This window comes from Macrobrachium nipponense, chromosome 19 (genome assembly GCF_015104395.2).
Source record: "Macrobrachium nipponense isolate FS-2020 chromosome 19, ASM1510439v2, whole genome shotgun sequence".
NCBI classification, from domain to species: domain Eukaryota; kingdom Metazoa; phylum Arthropoda; class Malacostraca; order Decapoda; family Palaemonidae; genus Macrobrachium; species Macrobrachium nipponense.
In genome coordinates this window covers 58,273,935-58,299,545 of record NC_061088.1, presented here as the reverse complement: position 1 = coordinate 58,299,545, position 25,611 = coordinate 58,273,935, and the positions used below count along the sequence as shown (strand labels likewise).

The 25,611-nt window shown below is 44.0% G+C and overlaps 2 protein-coding genes across 4 annotated transcripts in view; both read left to right on the top strand.

Annotated features, from left to right (window-relative positions):
* The window catches only part of LOC135217351 (WASH complex subunit 4-like), a 953,363-nt gene that overhangs the window by 426,390 nt on the left and 501,362 nt on the right, over positions 1 to 25,611 (top strand). The window lies entirely within an intron of this gene.
* On the top strand, positions 331 to 24,222 carry LOC135217367 (uncharacterized). The gene is made up of 2 exons (XM_064253214.1): positions 331 to 399; positions 20,283 to 24,222. Exon 2 carries the CDS (start codon positions 20,462 to 20,464, stop codon positions 22,556 to 22,558), a length of 2,097 nt encoding a protein of 698 aa, XP_064109284.1. The 5' UTR covers positions 331 to 399; positions 20,283 to 20,461; the 3' UTR covers positions 22,559 to 24,222.

Here is a 25,611-nt window from a genome sequence, read left to right as displayed (position 1 = left end):
GCCGACATTTGAAAGTTAAGTGCTCATTTTTTAGATTTAGTTAAAACAGGTTAAAAACTGTGGAACAAGAAAATGTTATTTTGAAGTAGGAAAACTTAGTGTTTTGTTTACCCGTCCAGCAGTGTTCACGTGACCGGCGAGACACATGTTCCAGACTAGCCTTTACTAACGCAAAAAGTGTTTATAGATAAATTTTTATTGGAAGTTTTATGCCTAAAGACCTTTTCCATATTGTATTATTAATTTAGCCTGTAACCTAAGATAGTATATCTTATAGATGATTAGATAACCCTAAGTACTTACTTAATTTTTTGGTGATAAGTAACTAGAAGTAGATAAACAGGCTACATCATTTTATTTAGTATGACCGAAATAAACCAAGCCAGATAATTCCTAGTGGTAAGTAGTGAACCCCTTACTAACACTATTAATCAAAGTTGTTAGCCTAAAATATGTAATTCTGGGATTGACCTGTGTCACCCAGTGAATTGTACTTATAGCACTCATTTCTAGGTATAGATAAATGCTAAATATACAAGAGAAAAAACCCATATAGAATGCCAGAGTTACTACCTCTGGATCGATCACCCTCATAGGGTGTCGGTATAGCATCATGGGGAAGTGGAAGCCACTATCACAGATACTTTGCCAATTAGGTTTTTCCTCTCTCAAAATACCCCGCCAGAGAGGTGCTGCTACAATGGCCACTTTCCACTCATCACTACTACTTCTGCCAAGAATCCACATTCCTTTATAGCACTCGCTACGCAATCAAGGTGTTTTTTCCCTGTGATCCTTTGAGTTATTTTTTATCAATATGTCTCGTGATCATCAAGAAGCATTTTCATCTAAGTTGAGTATATTATTATTTTTTACTTTGAACGCTGTTAGACAACAGTTTGTCCTTAATTGAGAAGTTTTTAGTTGAGATATTTGCATGGTGCGTATCTCATCCAGGGAGCCACCATGTTTACATCAAGGTACTGCGTTACTCAGCCTTTCAACTTTTTAATTTTTTATTTTAATTTATTTTTTCGATGAACATCTTAATTCACCAGTAATGCACATCACAGTAAGTGCTACTGTTGTCGTGAAGTTTTACCATTTCGCTCCTGATGTGTACCGATAGGCTTATGTATCACGGTTGAAACCTTTACATTTTCGGCCTTATTTAGAGGGTTTCCCTCGTTAGTCATCGTCCTTCATGAGCGATTTGGTTTCCTCATGAGAGTGCTGTTTTATTTCATCTGTCATGCGTGGTAGTGTGGTGGAAGCGAGCTAGGCTATCTAGCCAAGTACAGGCAGTCCCCGGGTTACGACGGGGGTTCCGTTCTTGAGACGCGTCGTAAGCCGAAAATCGTCGTAAGCCGGAACGACGCTTGGAAATATGTCTTAAACTAATAAAAAGTTATAAAAACCTTACTTGTAATCCTTTGGTTACACTACATGTTGTTTCCTGTAGTTTTATGTACAACCTGGAGTTATTTTCATAAAAGAATGTTGGTTCTTGAAGGTAAAAACTATTGTAATCCTCTGGTGACACTACATTCTTGAAGTTTTATGTACAACCTGGAGTGATTTTGCCAAATCTTGAGGGCTACAAGAACAGCTGATTACTATTTACGTATCATATAGACTAATTAAAGTAAACGTATCTTTAAATAGGCTTATATATTAGTATCAACAAAACATTTCCTGCTATGAGTCAGAGGCCGTTTAATGAAACGAACACTTCTCTGTCCTATCTGTTCAGAAAATAAATGTTACGTCAATCCCCGAGACGGTGACCATTGTTGCCAAGGCGTCTCTCTCTCTCTCTCTCTCTCTCTCTCTCTCTCTCTCTCTCTCTCTCTCTCTCTCTCTCTCTCTCTCTCTCTCTGATCAAATTACACTGGAACTTTGACATACGATTGCCCTAATATACGAATGTTTTGAGATACAACAGAAAATTTGCGAAAATATAAGCTTTGATATACAACGAAATATTTGAGATATGTTTTTGCGATGAGTGTTAGTTGTATAGGCGACCGATGAATGGCGTTCAGTCTGTTTGTTTGTTGGTGCTGCATGTTAACACGTCGTTGTTTAGTTCGTTGTATTTGCACCTATTTTTCGTGTTATTTTGTCTATTTTATTATTAACCATGGGTCTCAAAGCTAAAGACAAAGCAGGTGATAAGAAAAAACCCAAGAAAATGATTTCGATGGAAGCAAAACATGAAATTATAGCAAAGCATAAAACCTTCCAAAGGCATCACCATTATTTCTAAACTACAAACTGATTAAAATAAAAAAATAAAAATTAGTTTAGCAATGTTATTTCATTTGTGTTTATTACGTAGTTATTAGTGTACATACGTAAATAAAAAGAGAACAAATCGTTCCCTGCCACCCTTCCATACCTCCTCCCCCTGCTGGCCTCACGTCATCTTTCGTTGTGTTAAGTAAAATTCCTTTCTTTTTTTTTAATTGATTTTATTAACATTTATTATCATTTATCACATTGCTGTTATTTTATCATTATGTGTGTTATTACTCGTTTATTTGTGTATAAATTGTGTATATTATATGTAATTTAGCTGTGTTTAGGTGTGGTTTCATACCGCTAGAACGGATTAATACATATTACATTATTTTAAATGGGAAAAAATGCTTTGAGATACAACTGTTTTGATATACGACGATGGTAACGGAACAAATTAAATTCGTATGTCAAGGTTCCAGTGTACTGGATAATGTCTCTCTTTGGATACTTTGATTTTGCCAAATCTTGAGGGCTACAAGAACAGTTGATTACTATTTACGTATCATATAGACTAATTAAAGTAAACGTATCTTTAAATAGGCTTATATTATTAGTATCAACAAAACATTTACTGGCATGAGTCAGAGGCTGTTTAATGAAACGAACACTTCTCTGTCCTTAACTCGGAGCGTCGGAAGACACCTCTCTCTCTCTCTCTCTCTCTCTCTCTCTCTCGTTGTAATCTAACCAGAAACTTCGTTTTGTTATTATTACTGGAAACAAGCAATGATTTTTTTCATTATTTGTGCTTTTGGACTGTTATATGTAAACTTTGCTCACCGCAAGCTAGTATGTATTCATTCGCTCGGAAACTAGTTCCACATATGAGGCATCACTAAAAATCATAGAAAAATACGACATAAAAAGTGTCGAAAATCATCAAACCTCAAAATTTTTGTTGTAATCTAACCAGAAACTTATTTTTATTAATATACTGTGCTAAACTATAAAGGATTTTTATCATAGTATGAGTTTTTTAAAAGCGTCGTTAACTCGGAGCGTCGGAAGCGTCAGCGTCGTAACCTCGGAACAAGCGTTGTAACCCAGGACGGATTTTTCCATTGAATATTTAAGAAAAAGCGTCGTAACCTCGGAACGTCGTAAGCCGGAACCGTCGTAACCCGGGGACCGCCTGTACTACGCCAGTTATTATTTTTGGAGGTAAAGGAAAGCCCTCATCCATCCGCTATGCACATGCATGTTGTGTATGTGGTATTTGTTGTATTATCTTATTTTAATATTATATTGGTATAATAATTTTATTTTGATGAAGTTAGTTTGGAAGTCCCACACGATTATAACCAGCCCTAGCCTACCTGACCAGATCTAGGCCTAGGTTTTGGAGGGTAGGCTAGGCACTTGAGAATGCTACTCGCTACCCATAGTTGGTACTAGTCCTGGCTACCTGACCAGACTGATACATTGGTTTTGGAGGGTGTTCCATCACTAGAGAGTTCCTCTCTTGTTACGTAAATGTAGGTGCTAGGCCTGTCTTACCTGACCAGGTCGATATGTTCGATTTTGTAGGGTTAGGTTAGGCCCTAGAGTGTCCTCTTTCTTGACGTACTAGTAGGCGCTATTAAGGCCTACCTCACCAGATCGTTGTATCCGATTGTGGAAGGTTAGGCGAGGCTCGTAGATGGGCTTGCCTTTATTCGTCGTGACCTTCCAATAATTCTTTATCAATAAAATTTGCAAGAATAGCCTTGGCTGTTACCTCCTTTAGGGTGTCAGTTCGCATGCCGCCTTCTACCCCTTTAGTAGTAGGCTACTTCACAGCTTCTCGGAGGGTGGGAATCACCTGACCAGTTGCTGTTGCCAGGTGATTACTAGTCTTCCTTTCTCCTCCAGGCATTCCTTCCGTTCCAGACTCATTCCAGCAGTGCTTCGTTAGCTTGCTGACCAAGTAACCCTACCGGTGAACAGCAGCTAGAGCATCAAGCACCGTTTTGGGGGATTAGTCAGGGGAGATTAAGGATTAGTAGATTATGTAGTCTCTGTTGGTATGGCTCCAGGCCTGTGTTTATTCCGGTGAGGTGTGGTCTACCATCACATGCGCCAGAATTTTATACGCCGGAGTTCTGCGTACCGCTGTTCACGCCGCTCTGTTTTCCGTATTTTTTGTTGTTATAGCTGCTTTCCCCACTCCGGTGGGGGCAGAACTAGGCTTAGGAAATGCGTCTCCAATGGACTTGGAATTGCTATCTTACTCCGGTGTGTTCAGACTCAGGCTTAGGTTTTACCTTGTTTCCCTGTTCTGTTCGTATCAGGCCAACTCCGCCGGTCATAGCTATTGCGATACCGAGATTATGGATTCCGGAGCAGGCGGAGACAATCAGAGCTTTTACGTAATGTAAAATTATAACAGTTGATGTTTACCTTTAGTGAGTTTTAGTAGAACTAGTCTAAGTGTAAACATACCGCCGGAATTTACTCCGGCGGAACTATTTGAAGATATTCATGTACCAATCTTAACTTACAGATGGTACGCTGTCAGGCGTTGGGGTGTTCAGCCATTCTCCAACAACCGTGTGGTCATGAGGTCTGCCGTTCTCATGCCAGTTGTGCGGTGGACATCAATAACCTTTTGGTATGGCACCCGGACGGCTGTGAAGTTTGCTACTCCTTGTTGGAGTATGTGACTGATAAGTCGGTAGGTACCATTTTCACCTTGGTAATGTTCTCCCCAAGGTGAAAGCCCTGACTATTTTGTATGACATATCCTTACATATATATAAATTTGAAAATATGACACGTTCTGCCACTGGAGGATCTGATTTCGTCCTCTCTTACAGACTCCTCTGGCGCTCAAAACCTCCTCGTTGACAACCCTAAGGACCTGGGTTGGAGGTTTTGTCAGGAATGTTGCTGCCGGATGCCCCTATGTACTGTCGGAGGAGCTTTGTTCGCTAGTATATCCGAATGCAAGGACTTCTTCGGCAGTAAATAGAAATGTGGCGGCCCCTATTATTGCCAAGATCCGGAAGACCAAGACGCCTTGTGGGAGGAGGTTGCGGAAGAGGTGGCGGCCATCAGTATACATCTTGAACCCATGACCGTCGACGCGCAGGAAGAAAGTAGGGAAGTAAGTGAGGCAGGTAGCGGTAGTTCTAGATCTGTCAAAAAGAAATAATTTTCTTTCAGTCCTACTCCGTCTTCTTCCTCTTCTTTCCAGGGCTTCTCAAAGTCCAGGAACCTTGGGGACAGGTCTGATTCCGTGATCCCCAAGGTAAAAGCCCTGAAGAAGAAGACTCTGCAGAGGACTACCAGACCAAATAACCTTACTCCAACGAGTTCCGCCAGGTCGTCATTGGCTCCTACGCCTATGACTTCCTTGGCTAAAGCTACTCCCCCGCCTAAGGGGTCAAGAGCTAAGGTATCTGAAGCCAGACCTACGGAGTCCGGCTTTGACCTTGAGGCCTTTGCTAATCTTCTCATGGAGAAGATGGGCAATATTGTGGACTCAAGGTTACAGTCGATGTCTTCTCAGCTCGCTTCGAGCTTGGAGACATCGGGTCAGTCCATCTTGTCTCTGGCTCAGAGACTACAGGTCCAGGAGAGTTTGCTGGATGGACTTATGCAGTCCGGAGGCACACAGCAGTCCTTCATTGTGCCGGATGCCTCTAAGCTTCCGCCATTTGAGAACAGCAACCCATGGCGGTTGGCTCTGCATGCCCCCTTTTGGGATGGCATGCTGATGATTGAAGGCTGTGGAACCCGTCCGATGGAAGATTACGAGTTCTTCCCGGCGGACCCCCAATTTCCCTTCCCAGGCTTCGCTCAGTTAGCTGAGGAAGCATTAGTCAGGGTAGACAGGGTCCCAAAGGAAACAGTAATTTATCCTAGGGACCAGGCACAGTCGGCATGGGTCCGCACCCTTTAAGAATGGGAGTACATCAACACTTAGTCTAGACTGACGCCACACAAGGGTTGCTACACCATGTTCATGGTGAGGGATAACATCCCAACCCCTTGCACATCTAAGATCGCGGAGTTAACTCTGCAGGCCGGAATGGAGGAGAAGCCGATGCCTCAGCTTCGAGAGACAGAGCCTACCTCTCTGCTCTTTCCCAGAGATCTGGAGTGCTGGGTGGGCGCTCCAGAAACGTTCACAGTGGGCAAACTCGATCCGGAGTGTGCTTCCACTCAGTTTAGTGAACGATTACCCAGAATCCCGGAGGCCATGGTAAAGGCGGAATTTGAATCCAGGTGCAGACTGAGTAGGTCGATCAACTCTGTTACTACATCGGATTTGACGGCCTCTGTCTACTCTGAGGAACCTCTTTTCCGGGTTCTAACAAAGTCACTCTTACAGACCTTTCAGTGTAACCTTTATGACTTTGTGGTTGCTAGGCGGAACTGCAGGAAGCATGTCCTTGCCGATGCTTCCATTAGACACGAGCCTAATAAGCTCATTAAAGCAGCAATCTGGGGGCCCAACCTATTTCCTGAAGATGTTGTTAACAGTGTCATCAGTGAGGCTGCTATGGCTAATCAGAACCTTTGTGTCCGCTGGGGTCTTCCTTCCAAAAGGAAGTTCTATGAAACCTCCGGACCTCAGCCCAAAGGTAGGAAGAGGGTCAGGAAGTATGTCTTTCCAGGCTCCTCAGACACAGACGGTGATTCAGGCAGTTCCCGTCTCCCAGATTGGTCAACCTTCGACCTCTAAAGCACGACCACAGCAACAATTGGTGTTGTTGCAGAGTCAACCAACTCAACAGTCCTCGAGTTTGGCTGCTTTCGTGATGTCCTCAGCCTTCAACGCTTTGTTTGAAGCCCAAGGGGCGTTTCGAGGCTATAACCAACATGCAAGAGGAAGCAGAGCAAGAGGTGCTTACCGGCTCAGAGCTGGTTCTAGAGCTCCCTCCAGAGGCAGAGGTTCTGGAGGAGGCAGAGGAAGTAAGACCTCATCCAATCTATGAACCTTTCCAGGTAGGAGGGAGATTGTACCTCTTCCGGGACCATTGGACCTTTAGTCCGTGGGCTCACAGTATCGTATCAAAAGGTCTGGGGTAGAGATGGATAAAAGGGGCTCCTCCACCAGTCAGATTCCACCAAATTCCAACGACAGACCTTCTTCAAAAGAAGGCAATAAAGAAAGTCAGACACCTGAAATTTCAAGGACATCTGTTCACCGTGCCAAAGAAGGACACGCACAAACGAAGAGTGATTCTGGACTTGTCCCGTCTCAACTCATGCATTCAATGCGACAAGTTCAGCATGCTGACCATCTCGCAGGTGCGGACCTTACTTCCCCGTGGGGTCGTCACCACCTATATCGATCTTACAGATGCTTATCATCATGTCCTGATAGCGAGAAACTTTTCTCCCTACCTAGGCTTCAAACTTGGAAGACAGGCTCACTCGTTCAGAGTCATGCCATTTGGGCTCAATATAGCGCCCAGAATATTCACCAAACTAGGAGAGACAGTAGTTCAGGAACTAAGAGCTCAGGGGGTTATGCTAGTAGCTTACCTAGACGACTGGCTCATTTGGGCACCCAGCAACAAGGAATGTCGCAGTGCAACAGCCAAAGTAATAAGATTTCTAGAGTATCTGGGATTCCAGATAAACAAGGAAAAGTCCCGTCTCATTCTGGTGTCTCGCTTTCAATGGTTAGGAATTCAGTGGGATCTAACCGCTCACAAACTATCTCTTCCGCCAACCAAGTGCAAAGAGATAGCGAAAGCTACGAGACAATTTCTCAAGAACAGACGGGCTTCTCGTCGTACCCAAGAAAGAGTTTTAGGTTCACTTCAGTTTGCTTCAATAACAGATCTTTTGTTGAAAGTCAGACTGAAGGACATCAATCGGGTATGGCGGAGAAGAGCCAACAGCAGACTTAGAGACAAAATCTCCTTGATTCCACTGATACTAAGGAAAAGACTTCGTCCATGGAGACAATCAAGAGTCTTTCCAAGTCGGTACCACTCCAATTTTCCCCGCCGTCTCTGGTAGTCCACACGGACGCCTCTCTGAGCGGATGGGGGGCTATTCTCAGTACAAGAAGGTTCAAGGCCCGTGGTCGACAGTATTCCGCCAGTTCCATATCAACATCCTAGAGCAGTGGCCATTTTCCTGACCCTGAAACAGCTAGCTCCGGCCAGGAATATTCATATCAGGCTAGTCCTGGACAGTACAGTGATAGTTCACTGCCTAAACAGGGGAGGTTCCAAGTTGAGCCACATAAATCACGTGATGATAGCAATCTTATCGTTGGCAATGAAACATCATTGGCACTCTTCAGCTACTTATCTACCTGGCAGGGTTACGGAATGTCATTGCGGATTCACTGTCCAGGATAACTCCCCTGGAATCGGAGTGGTCCTTGGACACAAAGTCATTCAATTGGATTTGCCTACAAATACCAGGCCTTCAGGTAGACATGTTCGTCACGGAGTTCAACCACAAACTTCCATGTTATGTGGCTCCCAATTTGGATCCTCTGGCTCACGTCACAGATGCGATGTCCATAGACTGGAACAATTGGCAGAAGATTTACCTATTTCTGCCAATAAACCTTTTGATGAAAGTTTTACACAAACTCAGATCTTTCAAAGGGCGGATAGCACTGGTAGCACCCAACTGGCCGAAGAGCAATTGGTTTCCTCTTCTACTAGAGTTGAAACTCCGTCCCAGATGGATTACCAACCCAAAGGTGGTACAAACTCAGACTGTCAGCTTCCTCAAAAATTGTTCGTGGAATCAGACAAAAGAGCTGCTAGTACCATTACTACGACAAAATCCGCCGTAAGGAAGATATTTCAGTCTGGCTTTAATATTGACTTATCAGATTCATACTTCTCGTCTATCCCCAGAGCATGTGCTCGTCTGAGACCAGTAAACCGGTCTCATACGGTCTCCTGGTTTCTAAGTGACGTATTCAAGTTAGCTTCAGATACTGATAATGAATCATGCTCATATATAACCCTTCTCAGGAAAACATTATTTTTACTGAGCCTGGCCTCAGGTGCCAGAATATCTGAACTGTCGGCTCTCTCTAGAAAACCAAATCATGTTGATTTCCTCCCGTCAGGAGAAGTTCTGCTCTCTCCGGGTCTGAAATTCTTGGCAAAGAATGAAGACCCTCAGAACAGATGGTCTCCGTGGAAGATTGTCCCTCTTCCACAGGATCCATCAGTATGTCAAGTTATTACTTTAAAATCTTATCTTGACAGAACTTCTAATGATTCTTCAGGTCCTCCTTTTATTAGAGAGAATGGTGGAACCATTTCCTTGAAGGCCATCAGACAACGAATTCTTTATTTTATTAAACAAGCTAATCCGGATTCAGTTCCTCAGGTCCATGATATCCGAGCAATGGCTACCTCCGTTAATTATTTTCATCATATGAACTTTGATGATCTCAAAAAATATACGGGTTGGAAATCTCCGACAGTATTTAAACGCCACTATCTAAAGTCTCTAGAGGCCCTTAAATATTCTGCAGTGGCTGCAGGGAACATTGTCTCCCCTGATACAGTCTAATTAGGTTTTTTGTAATGTTGAATATTATTAATTATCATTGATTTTGCTATTAATTACCTTCTGGTACTCCCTCTCACCAACCTGCCTCGCTTATATTCCCTCCCTTTTTGCCTTTTTGTTACAGACCAGATTGCTTATCAACCTACTCCTGTACTTGTACATAGTTCATTATTTAATGTATTGAAAAAGAAACCCACAAATTCAATTTGTAACTTGTTTACTTCTAAGTATTTACATTTAGTTTTACTCCACACTCGAGTACTTTCAGGCCCTTCTGTGGCCCATTCTCAAGAGATGTTTGGGATGTTAGGCTAACATCCCAAACATCTCTTGAGAATGGGCCACAGAAGGGCCTGAAAGTACTCGAGTGTGGAGTAAAACTAAATGTAAATACTTAGAAGTAAACAAGTTACAAATTGAATTTGTGGGTTTCTTTTTCAATCTTCAGAAGAAAACTGAAAGAAGTTTTTGTTTGATTTAATGTATTATTATATTCATTACCTGGGCTGATTTTCCTGATGATGGTATGAACTTTGTCATATATTTTTATATGTTATTTACTCCTGGTATTTAGTATCCTTATCTGGGATTATTAAAACAATGATTGTAAGAAAAATTTAATTTTTCCTTTCATATAAGATTTTTTGTTTTACTCTCAATTTACCAAGCTTGTATGGCCAATTCTCTGTTACTATTTCACTGGGCGACACAGGTCAATCCCAGAAAAGGGATTTTGACAAAGGAAAAATCTATTTCTGGGTGAAGACCTGTGTCGCCCAGTGAACTACTCCCAATCTTTCCTTTCCCCACCCTTTAGCTGGCCCAAGCTTGGGTGCTTATTTCAGGAATGAGGATTCTTGGCAGAAGTAGTAGTGACGAGTGGAAGGTGGCCGTTGTAGCGGCACCTCTCTGGCGGGGGATTTTGAGAGAGGAAAGAACTAATTGGCAAAGTATCTGTGATAGTGGCTTCCACTCGCCCCTGATGCTATACCGACACCCTATGAGGGTGATTGATCCAGAGGTAGTAACTCTGGCATTCTATATGGCTTTTTTTCTCTGGTATAATTAGCATTTATCTATACATAGAAATGAGTGCTATAGGTACATTTCACTGGGCGACACAGGTCTTCACCCAGAAATAGATTTTTCCTTTGTCAAAATCCCTTTCTAAGGCTAGTAAAATTGGCAACAGGTGCCAAATATAATAGTAGTCTAAAACTCGGAGCCACATGTTAAGTGGTGGTTTTTAAGTAACTTGTTGAATGGGGTGCTGAAATTGTAATTCAAATTATCACTCTTGAGTTATGCTTAGAGTAAGTGTTGATTTACTTGTAAGGTAAAATAACCTAACATGAAGGTTAGTGTTGGTATGATGGTTTTAAATAGGCTAGTTTATCAGTCATGTAACATGCTAAAACTATTCGAGGCTTAGCAAAAATGTCTGTTTTGCTATGATTTAGTATCCTAGCCTATATGTGTATATGTATGTGCATATATGTATATATGTGTGAGTTTATGAAGCACTTTATTAAAAAAACTTCAAAAATTACCTGACTCAGTAAATACAAAGTTGGTTATGTAGCCTAACTAAGCGATTATTGAAAAAAATAAAAAAATTACTTGACAGTAAAGGGATTTTGACGTAGGAAAAATCTATTTCTGGGTGATTGGCTCGTGTCGCCCTATGAAAGGATCCTTAATATCATTCTTTCTAGGTAAAATTAATCTAAAATTACCAGAGAAAAACAAAATTAAGAAAATGTCAGTAAAACTGACTCGCTCACTCTTAAAAAGAAGTGTCGGTATGGCAATAGGGGCGAGTGGGAACACTACCACGAGACATTCACCAATTAGAACTTCCAATCAGAATCCCCACAAGAGAGAGCTGATACCAACGGGCGATGCGGCCGCTACTACTACTACTGAGGACAGACGCCACGGACAGCAGCGCCCCTAGCGGACATCCTTAATCTAAAAAACATCTTGTCCTGCAGGGGGGGGCAAACAATACAGGGTGGGTTTCATAGGGCGACACGAGCCAATCACCCAGAAATAGATTTTTCCTACGTCAAAATCCCTTTTCTGGGCTCAGCTCGTGTCGGCCTATGAAAGAGTACCAGAGAAACAGACAAGATGGGAAAAAAGGGCAAATGAAAAGCAGTTGTAAAATGAGGGATATAATATAAGTAAATCAATTACAGCATATAAACTAAGTACTTAAGTCTAACTTATTCTAAACAGTAATATAAACGAAAGTTAGTAATGTAAAGTACTTAAAATTACAGTAAACATAGTAAATTATAATAATGCAGTGTAATTTTAACAAAATAGATTTACTTAGATAAATTATTTACAAAATATACAAACACATTGTGTCCTACCCTAGCATAAAAATAAGGGTAGGAACACTGAAGTACATTATCAGTACAAAGTGTGGATGTCCCTAGCAAAAAAATAAGGGACAATCCACTAGTATGATTTCAGCGGCTAAGGCTAGGATATCCGAGTAGCATGGCGATAGGGTGAGGCATGTTGGATGAGGTAGGTAGAAAGGAGACCTGGATCTGTACTACAACTACTATACAGTATCAGGAGAAACAATGTTTCCCGCTGCTACTGCTGAAAATTTTTGAGATTCCAAGGACTTTAGATAATGACGTTTAAAGACTGTCGGAGATTTCCATCCAGTATACTTTTTAAGATCCTCAAAGTTCATATGTTGAAAGTAATTAATTGAGGTGGCTACTCCCCTGATGTCATGTGCTTTTGGAAATGAATTAGGATTGGCTTGTTTAATGAAGTAAAGGATTTGTTGTCTAATACCTTTTACTGACAAAGTACCACCTTTCTCTCTCATGAAGAGAGGACCTGAGGATCTTGAGGATGTACGAGATAGAAAGGCTCTTAAAGTTGATACTGGGCAAAGAGAAGGGTCTTGCGGAAGTGGGATGACTTTCCAAGGGGCCCACCTTGCAAGAGGATCCTCATTTTTAGCCAAAAAACTACGATCCGGAGCAAGTAGAACTTCTCCTGAGGGGAGGAATTCTACATGACCCGTATCTCTGGATAGAGCCGACAGTTCTGAAATTCTAGCTCATGAAGCTAGGCTTAATAAGAATAATGTCTTTCTAAGAAGCATTATGAATGTACAGGACGAGTTGTCAGTATCTGAAGCTAATTTGAGGACATCATTTAAGAACCATGAAACTGCAGTGGGCCTTTGAGAAGGTCTAAGTCTAGCACAGGCTTTAGGAATAGACGTGAAATAAGATTCAGTCAGATCTATCTGAAAACCTAACTGAAAGATCTTCTTCAAAGCCGATTTATGAGTAGTAATAGTGCTAGCTGCTAAACCTTTTTCAAACAAGGATCTGAAAAAGGATATAGCTAGATTAACTGTCATGGTTGTAGTGTTTGATTCTTTCAGGAAGGATGCTAATTTTTTAACAGCTGAGTCATATTGTCTAATAGTTGACTCTCTCTTATCTGATTCTAGGAAGAGAATATTTTGTGGATCAATATTAGCATCTTTATTAGCCGCAAACTTCATGAAGTCCATAAAGTTAGGGTCTGAAGAATTCCTGAGGAAGCGAACACAGTCCTCATTTGTACTGATTGTGACAGCTTGGGATTGGGAATCCGTTGAGGGCGGAGACCCAATTCCAGAAGAAGAGGGTACCAGTTGCTCTTGGGCCAGTCTGGTGCAATCAGAGCTACTACTCCCTTGAAAGTCCTCAGCTTGCTTAAGACTTTCAGGAGAAGATTCACTGGAGGAAAAACATAAATTTTTCTCCACTGATCCCAATCTAACGACAGGGCGTCCGTGGCATAAGCCAGAGGGTCCAGGTTGGGGGCCACATAGCAAGGAAGCTTGTGGTTCGCTTGTGAGGCGAAGAGATCTACTTGGAGACCTGGGACTCTCCGGCATATCCACTGGAATGACCGGTCGTCTAGGGACCATTCTGATTCCAGGGGGACTGACCGGGACAAAGCGTCTGCTATCACATTTCTTACCCCCGCCAGGTGAGTGGCGGACAGATGCCATTTCTGTTTGTTTGCTAGGGCAAAAATGGCTATCATGACATGGTTCACATGCTTGGATTTGGACCCTCCTCTGTTGATGCAATGAACTACCACTGCACTGTCCAAAACTAGCCTTAGATGAGACTTTTTCGGGGGGAGTAGTCTCTTCAAGGTAAGAAATACTGCCATTGCTTCCAGAACGTTTATGTGGAGCTGGCGAAATTGAACTGACCAAGTCCCCTGAACCTGTTTGAACTGAGAATATCCCCCCCACCCGGACAGGGAGGCATCCGTGTGAATGGTTAACACTGGAAGGGGATATTGAAGGGGTACCCGCTTGGCTTAAGTTCTTTACTTTTGACCATGGACGGAGTTGATTGCGAAGGATCTGTGGAATTACTGACAACTTGTCTCGAGATTTGGCGTTTGCTCTCGATCGCCAAACTCGATTTATATCTTTTAGCCTTGCTTTCAGGAGAGTATCTGTCACCGAAGCAAACTGAAGGGACCCTAGAATTCTTTCCTGGCTTCTCCTTGATGTTTGTTTGCATTTGAGAAATTGTCTGACAGATTTTGCTATTTCTTTCCTTTTGGCCACTGGAATTGACAGATTGTGGGAAGACAAATCCCATTGGATTCCTAGCCACTGAAAACGAGACTCCGGGGTAAGTCTGGATTTCGTTTTGTTTATCTGGAACCCCAGATGTTCCAGAAAGTGAACTACCTTTTTGGTGGTTTTGAGACATTCCTTGACCGTTGGTGCCCAGATCAACCAATCGTCGAGGTATGCTGCTACCATGATTCCCTGAGTTCTCAATTGCTGCACAACCACTTCTGCTATTTTCGTGAATACCCTGGGGGCTACATTCAGACCGAAGGGCATCACTTTGAATGAGAATATCTGATTTCCTAGCCTGAATCCTAGGAATGGGCGGAAGTGTCTGGCTATAGGGATATGATAGTATGCGTCTGTAAGATCGATGGAGCATGTGACGGCTCCACGCGGAAGTAAGGTCCTTACTTGCAAGAGGGTAAGCATCTTGAACTTGTCGCAACAAATGAAAGAGTTTAGCTTTGACAAGTCTAAGATTACCCTTCTTTTTGTTGAGCCTTTCTTTGGCACGCTGAATAAGCGACCTTGAAATTTTAGATGCTTGACTCTCGCAATAGCTCCTTTCTGAAGGAGTTCCTCCGCGTAATCTGTCAATTCCTTTGATGGTATTTGGCGGAATGATTTGATTGGAGGAGGATCTTTGATCCAACTCCAACCCAATCCTTTGGACACTATGCTCTGTGCCCAATTGCTGAACCCCCACCTGTGACGGAAGAGGAACAGCCTCCCTCCTACCTGGGGATCCTCATTGTTGATGGGCGGGTTGACCACCACGCCCTCCCCTGAACTGCTTGCTCCTTGTCGCCCTTCCTGCGCCACGCTGGCGAAAGTAGCCTCTCGCCCTACCTCTCGATGGTCTGTTAAAGGGAGTGTAGCTCTGACCTTCATACGTAGGGTTGAAGGCCGGCGAGAGTGCGTAGGAGGTCGAAGGTTGTGACTGGGGAGACAGCAGGAGGATGGGCTGGTTCTGTTTAGAAGTAGCAGGTTGTCCCTGTTGGGTAACTGGGACGGCCTGAACAAATTGCTGCTGTTGCTGGTGTTTCTGGTAAGGCTGGAACCTTTTACCAGACTTCTTTGGTTTCTTACCAGCAGTGGGGGCGGATTCTTGCTTCCTCTTGGATGAAATACCCCACCTAGCTCTAAGGCTCTGGTTGAGCCTAGCAGCCTCGTGGTGAACTTCATTTACAGCGGACTCTGGAAAGAGATCCGCTCCCCACATGCTAGAAGCCAGGAGTCTATTAGGCTCGTGCCTAATAGTGCACTCCTGCAGAACATGCTTTCGGCAATTCCTCCTAGCTTGGAAGAATTCGAAAGCATCTGCCTGAACGGTCTGAAGCTGGGATTTGCCTAAGATCTTAAACAGGGGTTCCGTGGCCTACGAGAGAGCAGCCATCTCCGTTATGATCAGTGAATTGAGGGACCTGCCAAACCTAGTTCGCGCGTCGAACTCTGCCTGAATCAAGGAATCAGGCAGCCTTGGGAGCTTTTCGCCGAACTGGTCCATGGCGCAGTCCGGTTTGAGCTTACCAAGCGTGAACGTGGCTGGCAAGTTCTCCCACAATTCTCCAAAAGCTGGGAAGAGCGGAGAAGTAGACTCCGCCTCCCTTAGCTGTGGCATGGGCTCATCCTTGAGGACTGCCTGAAGAGTCGTCTCTACTATTTTTGTAGCGAACGGAAGAGAAGCCTCCTCTTCCGTCGCAAAAATAGTGAAAGGACTCTTATAGGCCTGGAGCTTGGTGTTTGTGCACTCCCAGTCCTCAAGGCAGTGAACCCATTCACGTTGAGCATGATCTCTACTGTAGAGAACATTCTCCCTAGAGATCTTGTCTTCCCTAGTAAGAGCCGTTACGGTCAGCCTAGCATATCCAATGAAAGGCTGCGTCAAACCCGGAGGATAAAACTCGAAGTCCTCAATCCTTCGAGTTCCACACTCCGGGATAGAGATCATACCATCCTTAAATGGAGCGTAAGCGGCTACTCTCCATGGGTTCTCCATGGAGAAAGCTGGTAGTGAATCGTATGGCGGAAGCTGGAAAATACCAGCACTTGTCACTGGGGAGACTGGAAGGGGGACCTGAGAGAGCCCAGCTACTCGGTCCTCATTCTCTCTAACTCTGTTAGAGAGATCTTGGATGGACTGGCCCGATTGAGACAGAGTGCTCGACAGTTGTGCGAACATCTGCTCAAATTTTGTCCCCAGGGCGGAGACTTGAGAGCCGACCATCTCGTCCACCTGTTGCATCACCACTGCTGAGAAAGCAGTGGGATCAAAGGTGCTGGGTCCCGCTCCTCCCACCGGCGTTACCGGGGTGGATGCGGTGGAGGCCGGAGAAGGCATTGGCTCGGCGGGAGCGCGAGCCTTCTCCTTAGAAGACTTGCTTCTAGAGCTCTTCGAGTGAGAAGAGCTCGGCTTAGCCTTCACCGCGTCAGCGTAAGAGGTCGAAGACTTCTTAGCCGAAGAAGACGAAGATGACTTCTTAGAAGCCGTCTTAACTAGGGTCTTCGGTTCTCTCTGTCCCTTCACCTTTGGGGGTACAGAGAGAGCTGGAGTGCGGGTAGGGATCTCAGATCCCACAAAGCCTTGGAAAGAAGCGCTTGAAGAAGGGACAGGAGAAGATCCAGGAGCGCCCAAGGAAAGACCTTGGGCGCCCGACACACCTACCTCAACCAACAAATCCTCTGCCCCTACCGCCATAGGCTCAATGTTGAGGTCCAGGGTAGCGACGTCCGGGACCGACTCCTGTGTGGCTACGACCCCGAAAGATTGCTGCATTTCTTGCTGGATGGAGGCTATGAGGGGGGCTGCGGACAAGGGGTCAACATACCCTGTTGACTTGCCCGCGGGGAAGATCTGGACGGCCAGCTTCTTGTCTAGGACGTAAGGCTGGCCTTTGGCGGCGTTCTTCCCAAAGCCGCCTACCCACGCTTTCAGGGTAGCAAGGGCGACCTCCCTCACACCAGTAGCCTGAAAGAAAAGGTGAGATGAGCTTCTAATGGCGGAACGGGGTTAACAAACTTATGCCTAAGAGTTGTTAGTAAAACGATAAAGAAGTCTATAATCGACTTACCCCCTCCGCCAGCTGACTGACTAGGTCGTAGCAGATGGCGCAGGCTTCCGGGTGCCAGACGATCATGTCGTTGTACGGCGTGGCACATGGAGCGTGAGACCTGCACTCATCGTGGCCGCAGGGGTCGTACAACGTCGCGTTGCATCCCAGGACCTAACAGTTGGTAGCCTGTAAGTGGAAAGATACATAAGTATCAGGAGAACACTTACAGTCTAACAGTTGCTCCGCTGGTGCCGGAGCGATAAAGTTAGATTAAACCAGAGCCCCGCCATAATACGTGTGGTAGAAAATGGTTGGTTGTCCTAGGCTACGGCGGAGACAAGTGATAGAATCCAACCAGGTGTGGTGGTAAAGGGAACCACGACGGATAATGGCGGGGATGGTAAACATATGAATAATAAAATTAAACAAAACATCGTAAAATTAGGGTATATCCTTAAAATAACAAAAATATCAAACCCTTCTCCACCCGTCTACTAGAAGAGTGCCCAGGTAAGAAGTAAGCTCCCTTCCGGTAGCGGGGGAGAGATGTAAGGATATAGTAGGCAAGCAACCGACCACTAGTAGTGACCACCCCGCCCGCTGGCGGAGCCAGTAATCTATAACCAAAGGTGCCCCGGCTGCGACGGAAGGCTCCTTTCGTTATAGAAAGGGAAGGTGGCTGAGCAACTGGGGAAGGGGGGGGAGGGTCTCGGCGTAACACGGCGGGAGAGAGAGAGGGGAGGGTTGGCCTACTCCTCCCCGTCTCAACAACTACCCGCTCGGAGACCCGGTACCCTATGAGTGGTCGCCCTATACCCCCCGCTGGGAGGAACCCCTGGCCTCCTCAGAGAGAAAGGGAGGAAGGCAACTGAGGTTGTCATAACAACCAAGGGGTCCCCCAGCGCCTCCCTATACCTGGTAGGGAGGGAAGGGGAAGGGGAGGTGCGATGGAACACGTGACCGCAAGTGGCCTAGGCCGCGAGCAACACAACCGTGGGAAGGCCACGTGAACCAGGCTGTACCAATACATGGGACATGCACCTAGGCTAGCCTAACACCCTAAATAGAATAAATTTACATCGTAAAGATGGAAAAGACACTTTAGTAGAAGAAAAAGAAGCCCAGGAGGCGGCAAACTGTTCCGAGGAACAGAAGCCTACTCGGAGCCAGCGATAGACGATGAAGAGCAAGAGCCGGGGTGCTGGGCTGGAACATAGAATAGCCCTAAATACCAAACTAAGAGAAATGGTAAAGGGGTTAACCTAGCTAAAACTCGATGTAAAAAACGATGAACGTAATATAGTAAGCCAATAAGTATAAGAAGTCCCAGTATGGAGGACCGGGAATTCTTAACGAGGCAGCATGGCGCCGCCACGAGACAACCGGGAAACCGTATATGACCTATTAGAAGGAAAATACTGGTTCCCGGAAGACAAAATTACAGTAAAACATTACTTATGAGGCACTTAACTTAGCCGTTGCGATGGCAGAACGTTCCATGATAAATGGTGATAAAATTCCTCGTAAATAGCACAAGCACAAAGAGAATGCGTCCGAACGCTGGCGCTAATAATTAAGGATGACCGCTAGGGGCGCTGCTGTCCGTGGCGTCCTCTAGTAGTAGTAGTAGCGGCCGCATCGCCTGTTGGTATCAGCTCTCTCTTGTGGGGATTCTGATTGGAAGTTCTAATTGGTGAATGTCTCGTGGTAGTGTTCCCACTCGCCCCTATTGCCATACCGACACTTCTTTTTAAGAGTGAGCGAGTCAGTTTTACTGACATTTTCTTAATTTTGTTTTTCTCTGGTAATTTTAGATTAATTTTACCTAGAAAGAATGATATTAAGGATCCTTTCATAGGCCGACACGAGCTGAGCCCAGAAAATAGTAACTTAGTTATATAGCCTAACTAAGCGATTGGGGCACATATTAAGTTTTTGTTGGTAATAAGTCAAAACCTAACCTTATATGGTAAGAGTAGATTACACCAATTATACTAACCCAAGTCTTATAGAAATCTTGCTTAGGTTAGTAAATAGTTAGCCATGTATATGTGTTTATGTATGGGTGTATGGGTTCATAAACCAGTTTATTAAAAATTTCAAAAAATTACATGACTCTGTAAATAGTAGCTTGGTTATGTAGCCTAACTAAACGATTAGGCTACACATAAAAATCTTGTTGGTAATAAGTAAAAACATAACCTTATTCAGTAGGAATAGATTATACCAAGGATACTAACCCAAGCCTTATAGAAAACTTGCTTAGGTTAGTAAATAGTTAGTCATAAACTAACTTTAATAGAATTGGGTGCTGTTATAATCGAAATTAAAACCTACACATAACCAATATATAAGGACTAAGTTTAAGTAATATAAAAATAAACAAGGCTTCAAAGGTAATTTAAACCTCAAAAGGTTTGAGTTAACACAGATTTAGGCAGATCTACGTTATAACTCTGTGTCGAGTATTTTTATGGAAATTACAATTCTCTAAAAGTAATTGAGTTGATAACTGAAATTTAACCATTATTTTTAGGGGTTTATTTTACCCCAAGGGACTAGTATCAGAAACAGAAAAAAGACATTTGACGCCCCAGTCCCTAGTGGCCTCTGTTTTTACGGGACCATTCCTTACAGTCTGTGTGGAGTTAGTACGCAGAATTGCCTAAATAATTTACAGAATGTACTAGTCAAACTGACTTAAATGGTATCTACTACTCATTAATATTTAGTTTTCAATTATTAAAAATAATTTATACTAAAATAGAATATTTCTAATAACAACTTGGTTTTTTTACCTACAGGGCCATCTTGAGAAATGACCCTCAATTAAGGTGTCCCATAGCTGGTTGCTAGGTGCAATTTTTGCCAGTGGGCATTGCCCATACCACCTGCCATAGGCATAGTTCCTGTAACAGTCAGGCCAAATTTGTTCCTGATAGGTGCAAGAATTGTAGCATGCTCTAGGCAGCAAGCTTTAAAGATGAAACTGCTCGCTTTACTGTCTCGATGGGTCCCAGGGTTTAGCAAAGGTGAGGAAGGGGAAGATTATATCTATCCACCAAAACTCAGGAAACATATATTTAAACCCGTCTCTGACATTCCATATTCGGGCCCAAACTCAATAACATCAGTCACCGCTACCCTCCAGGTACATCCTGAGGAGGAATTGGAGGAATCCTCACCTACAGGTGAAGTGTTCAAAGACCTTGAGGTAGACATTGATACTGAAAGAACCTTGCTGAACCCAGAAGGACCAGGGACACAGATGTCAATCAGCCATGGGAAAAACATTGTAGAAGAAAGTGAATCTCCCATGCAGCTTTCAGAAACTGATCAGGATCCTGCGCCCAAGAGGGATATAAGGATCCACCTGAACCCAATGGAAATAACAGCAAATTCAGAGGGTTTTTGCAATTCACCCAGGACTTCTGCCCCCTGGGGAACAGACAGCTGCAGCTCAGCTGTAGATATACAATCAGGTTTTGCAAGCTCCCCCAAAAGGGATACACAGTTTGTGGTATTAGATCACTTCCGTAAGGAAATAATGAATGACATCAAAGATGCTTTTGCTGCTGAAAGGCAACAGATAATGGACATACTGAATGATACACCAAAATGTAAACATCCTGCATCTTGCAATAGAATGGGGGAGAATGAAACCAAAGCTGCCCAAACAAGAGGTAAGAGTGCTAACCCAACTGGAACCAACAAAATTGCCAGTCCCAGTTATGAGTCTTATGACCAAAATCTAGCAGAGACTCTAAAATCCTACTCTGATGTTGATAACCCTTGGCGAGATGCCTCAATGTGTATTTTCTCTCAGGATGGTAAGTATCTTATTAATGAGAGAAAGACCATGATAGAAGTAGTACATGTTGAATTTAGGGACAGGGCAGCCTTTCCTAACACTGAATGGCGCCTGATACCACCTGTGCCAGATGTGGAGAAGCCTCAAAAGGAAACTGTTCTCCTAGCTGGAAATTTGGCATTAAGAGCTGTAGATGAAACTCTTCACCAGGTAAATGGGACAGGAATTTATAGTGCCATTATGAACAAGACTCAGGTGGCTCACCTTGTTCCGCCAGCCTTTTGCCCCTTCACATTTAAAGTCATAAATCATGTGAAAACACATTTTCAGAATTATGTAGTAACCAGAGAGCGTGAACCATTGGCAGAACTAAAACCATTTGCTTCGATTATCCCGGTTTCAGGAAACTCCACCGAAGAATGGGCAACGCTACAACTTCCCTTTGATAGGGAAAAGCTCCCCCTAGATATTGCAAGTCAGCAATTTGGTACTCCAATGAGAAGGATTTCAGAAGGTACATCAGCATCAGAGTTTCGTGCTAGGACCCACCTCCTTAGTGTCTTAACCACTTCCTCACTTTTAGAAGTAGCCACAGAAAGACTTCCAGAGGAATCTAGGATGATTTTTGCAGTTGTGGCTAAAAGCCTTATGAGAACATTATGGGAAGCTCTCTATGAATTTTTGGACTGGCGTTTAAAAGCGCGAATGGAGGTACTGGAAAACTCCAACAAGTCACTTCCCAATGTGACTGCCTTATTACAGTCTAATCCCTTCTGCCGAGACCTGTTTGAGGAGTCTATTGTGATTCAAATAAAAGAACAAGCACATCAACAAAATTGCACAGTGTATGCTCTACTGGGAAAAGATTTCAGGAAACGAAAAACCAGAAATTACCCCTTAACAAATCAAAAAAAGGGACGTTTTGATAAAAAATCTTATAGGCCTCCATTCACTTCCAATAGCTCTCCTCATACACTGGTTGGTAGTCAGAAGGGACAGCACCCTCAAAAGGGACAAAAACCTTTTCACAAGGTCCAAAAACCAGCTTATAGAGGAAAAGGAAAAGCAACACCTGGAATGTCCATTAAGGGAAAAGGCAGAGGAAGGGGAGGATCCCAAAAGGGGTTTGTTGGTCGGGGGTCGACTTCAGAAGTTTCAAATGGAATGAAAGTCTTCTCTTTGGGGACACAGCATTATTCTCAACATACTGGTGTGGCGGGATCAGAAGCTAAAAAACAAGTGGCAAAACCCCCCCCTACATTAACCTAATCACTCCAGCTGCCAACCCACCCTCTGTCACACTTTCCTCTTTACACTACAGAATATGCAGGACAATTGACCTACCTACACACAGAAACAAAAAAAAAAAAACTCAAACACAAAAAACAAAAAACTCTCAAAGCACATGTACTTACCCAAATCCAGGCTATTCTGTGCTGTCTGCTGTTCGAGGTCACGGAGATACCAACAACAACAGACCGCAGCCAAGAACCACAACCCACAACCCAACAACAACACAACACCCAAGGGCTACAGCCCAACAACTCAACTACAACACAACAACAACCATGGAACACAACCCCAACTCAACAACACAGCAACCAACCAAGGAACACAACCACAACCTAACAACACAACAAACAACCAAGGAACACAACCACAACCTCACATATAACAACAAAAACTCAACAACACAACAAAAGACCACTGCACAAACAACACAAAAAATCACAACAGCATAGGCACAACAACTCTAAGCAAACAACACTAACTTAACAACAACCAAATAACAAGTCAATAACACACAAAACTCACTGACTTCCAGTGCCTTCAAATAACTGCTCCCGACACTACTAACTGTCACCAGCTCTCACCAAAGACTGACTAAAAACACTCACTCAAAACACAGAACTCTGATCTCAAACAGCAGACAACCCAGAACTCACCAAAAGCTAATACAGTCGTTAACCACCCAACCACCAATTACTCTCTCTCTCTCTCTCTCTCTCTCTCTCACAGACGTTGTCAAATGGAACTCCATAACTCCTCCATACTGGGGTGGAAATGGTCTCAACCCCCTACACCTTAGAAAGGGCTCTTTAAAAAACCAGACCCATTTATGAAAGATTATGTGCAGAAGGCCCTCTTAACTCTTTCATGTCCAATTGACGTAGTAGTACGTAAAATTACCCTACCCTCTTCCTATCCGACTGACATAGTGGTACATAAAATTTACAGAAATTTTTTGTACGTGTTGTAGGGGCATTTTAAAAAAATTTTCAGACAAGTAGCGATTTCCATAGGCTAGATCATACCTTGGACCGTGTATCTCGGGTATCAATACGCCAGCAAAGTAGTTCCTGTACTGCGCATGCTCAAATCCCTGCCGTAGTAAAGTTCTAACAATGAAATCAGCTGATCACACCCACACTTCCCTCCCAGTGACCCACATGCGAGCTGTTGTTGACATGGTTACATCATGCAAGAACAATAGTTTTCCAACATGCATTTGCAAAGTTTTTATGGTAAAAGTAACGGAAAACACGTTAGTGCATCCCATAAGAGACGATTAGAGTTTCGGCAGGGCTCTGAATCTCCAGAAGATGCCAAGATAAGGAACATCTAATGGACTATGACTTTTCTTGGAAGGCTCGTAGGATTAACCTAACCCCAACCAAGCAAGCCATGGAACTGCTTCGTCTGGATTGGGAGGAAGAAGATTCCGATGCTAAAGTGATTGATGCTGATGCTGATGAAACAATTGAGGGGAGCGATGTTGATGAGGTAATGGCTCCAGGAGTTGTAGCATTAGAAAATGTGTTACAGGTACACAAAAAAAGAGTTCAGAGAGGCCGCTATTAGTGTTGGTGAAGTACTGGGAACAAGTGGCCTAAGCATCAGGGAGAGAGGCAAGAGAGAGAAGAAAAAAGTATGTAAGTGTCAGAGAGATGCTGCTAGTATTTCTATTGTTGGGAGTTCTGATGCTGCTGGTATTTCTGTTGTTGGGGGTTCTGTTGGTGAAGCTGGTATTGTTAAGGGTTCTGTTGGCGCTTCTGTTGGTATGTTTGTTCGAGGTGATGCAACAGGTGGTGTAAGTATAGCGAGTAAAGGTAAGGGTAAGAAGGGCATATATGCCAAGAAAAAGACAAAAGGTAAGTTTGTGAGAGGGCCTGCTGGTGTTGGTGTTTTGGGGGGAGATGCTGGAGGTGTTGGAGATGCTGTAAGTAGTGTTGGAGGAGGAGATGGTGATGCTAGGGGTGTTGGGGATGCTGGGAGTAGTGTTGAGGGGGGAGATGGTGATGCTGGGGGTGTTGGGGATGCTGGGAGTAGTGTTGGGGGAGGAGATGGTGATGCTGGGAGTGTTGTTGTGTTAAATCTTGAGGGTGCTGCTGTGTCTGTTGTATATCCTGGAGGTGCAAAGGAAGGTGTTGCTGATCCTGGGAGGCCTTCACTTGATTTTGAGGAATTTTTTGAAGTCAGTGATGCTGGAAGGGGTGTTAGTGATGACGAGGGAGGGTTTGAGGGATTTTATGGCTCCTCTAGTGATGCTGGGAGTGATGAGGCCTTGGGTTCTGGTGATGCCTCAGGAGTTCAAAGAGGCCGTTGGCGTGTCAGGAGGGGTAGTAGTAGTAGTGAAAGCAGTGGTTCTGATGTCCAGGCAGTGGGTGCTGGTGGTGGTGTAGTTGTAGGTGGTCCTCGTCGTGCTCGAGGTGAGCATTCCCGAAGGAGGAGGAGGTCTGGATCTTCAAGAATGAGCAGCCATGACAGGCAACTAACCCATGATGATGATGAGTGGACCCAGGATCCTACGCCTCCAGTGATTCTGCCTTTCACCGGCAGGCCAGGGTTGAATGTCCCTACCCCTGCAACACTTCACTGATTTCTCATGCTCTTTATTACTAGAGAGCTGTTGGCATACTTGGCTGCAGAAACCAATGCATATGCATATTACATGTGTAAGGAGATGTGTCGTGGGGACAGGGGATCCTGGGTGCCTGTAACTGTGCAAGAGATGGCTATGTTCCTGGGCCTCATCATTATCATGGGGATTTTTCCGGCACCAGAGAAGCGAATGTACTGGCAGACAGGCAAAATTTTTTCAATGCCAGGTTTTGCTCGGATCATGTCAAGGAACCAGTTTATTAGCATCACCGGTACTTTCATACCGCAAACCGAAAGGCAATCCCTCGAGGTAACAATGACCGATTATTCCTTGTGAGACCTGTCATCAGTTACCTGAAGGCATGATTTAGGGCCACCTACACCCCAGAACGCAATGTCTCATTGGATGAGGGCTTGATGCCATACAACGGTAGGCTGTC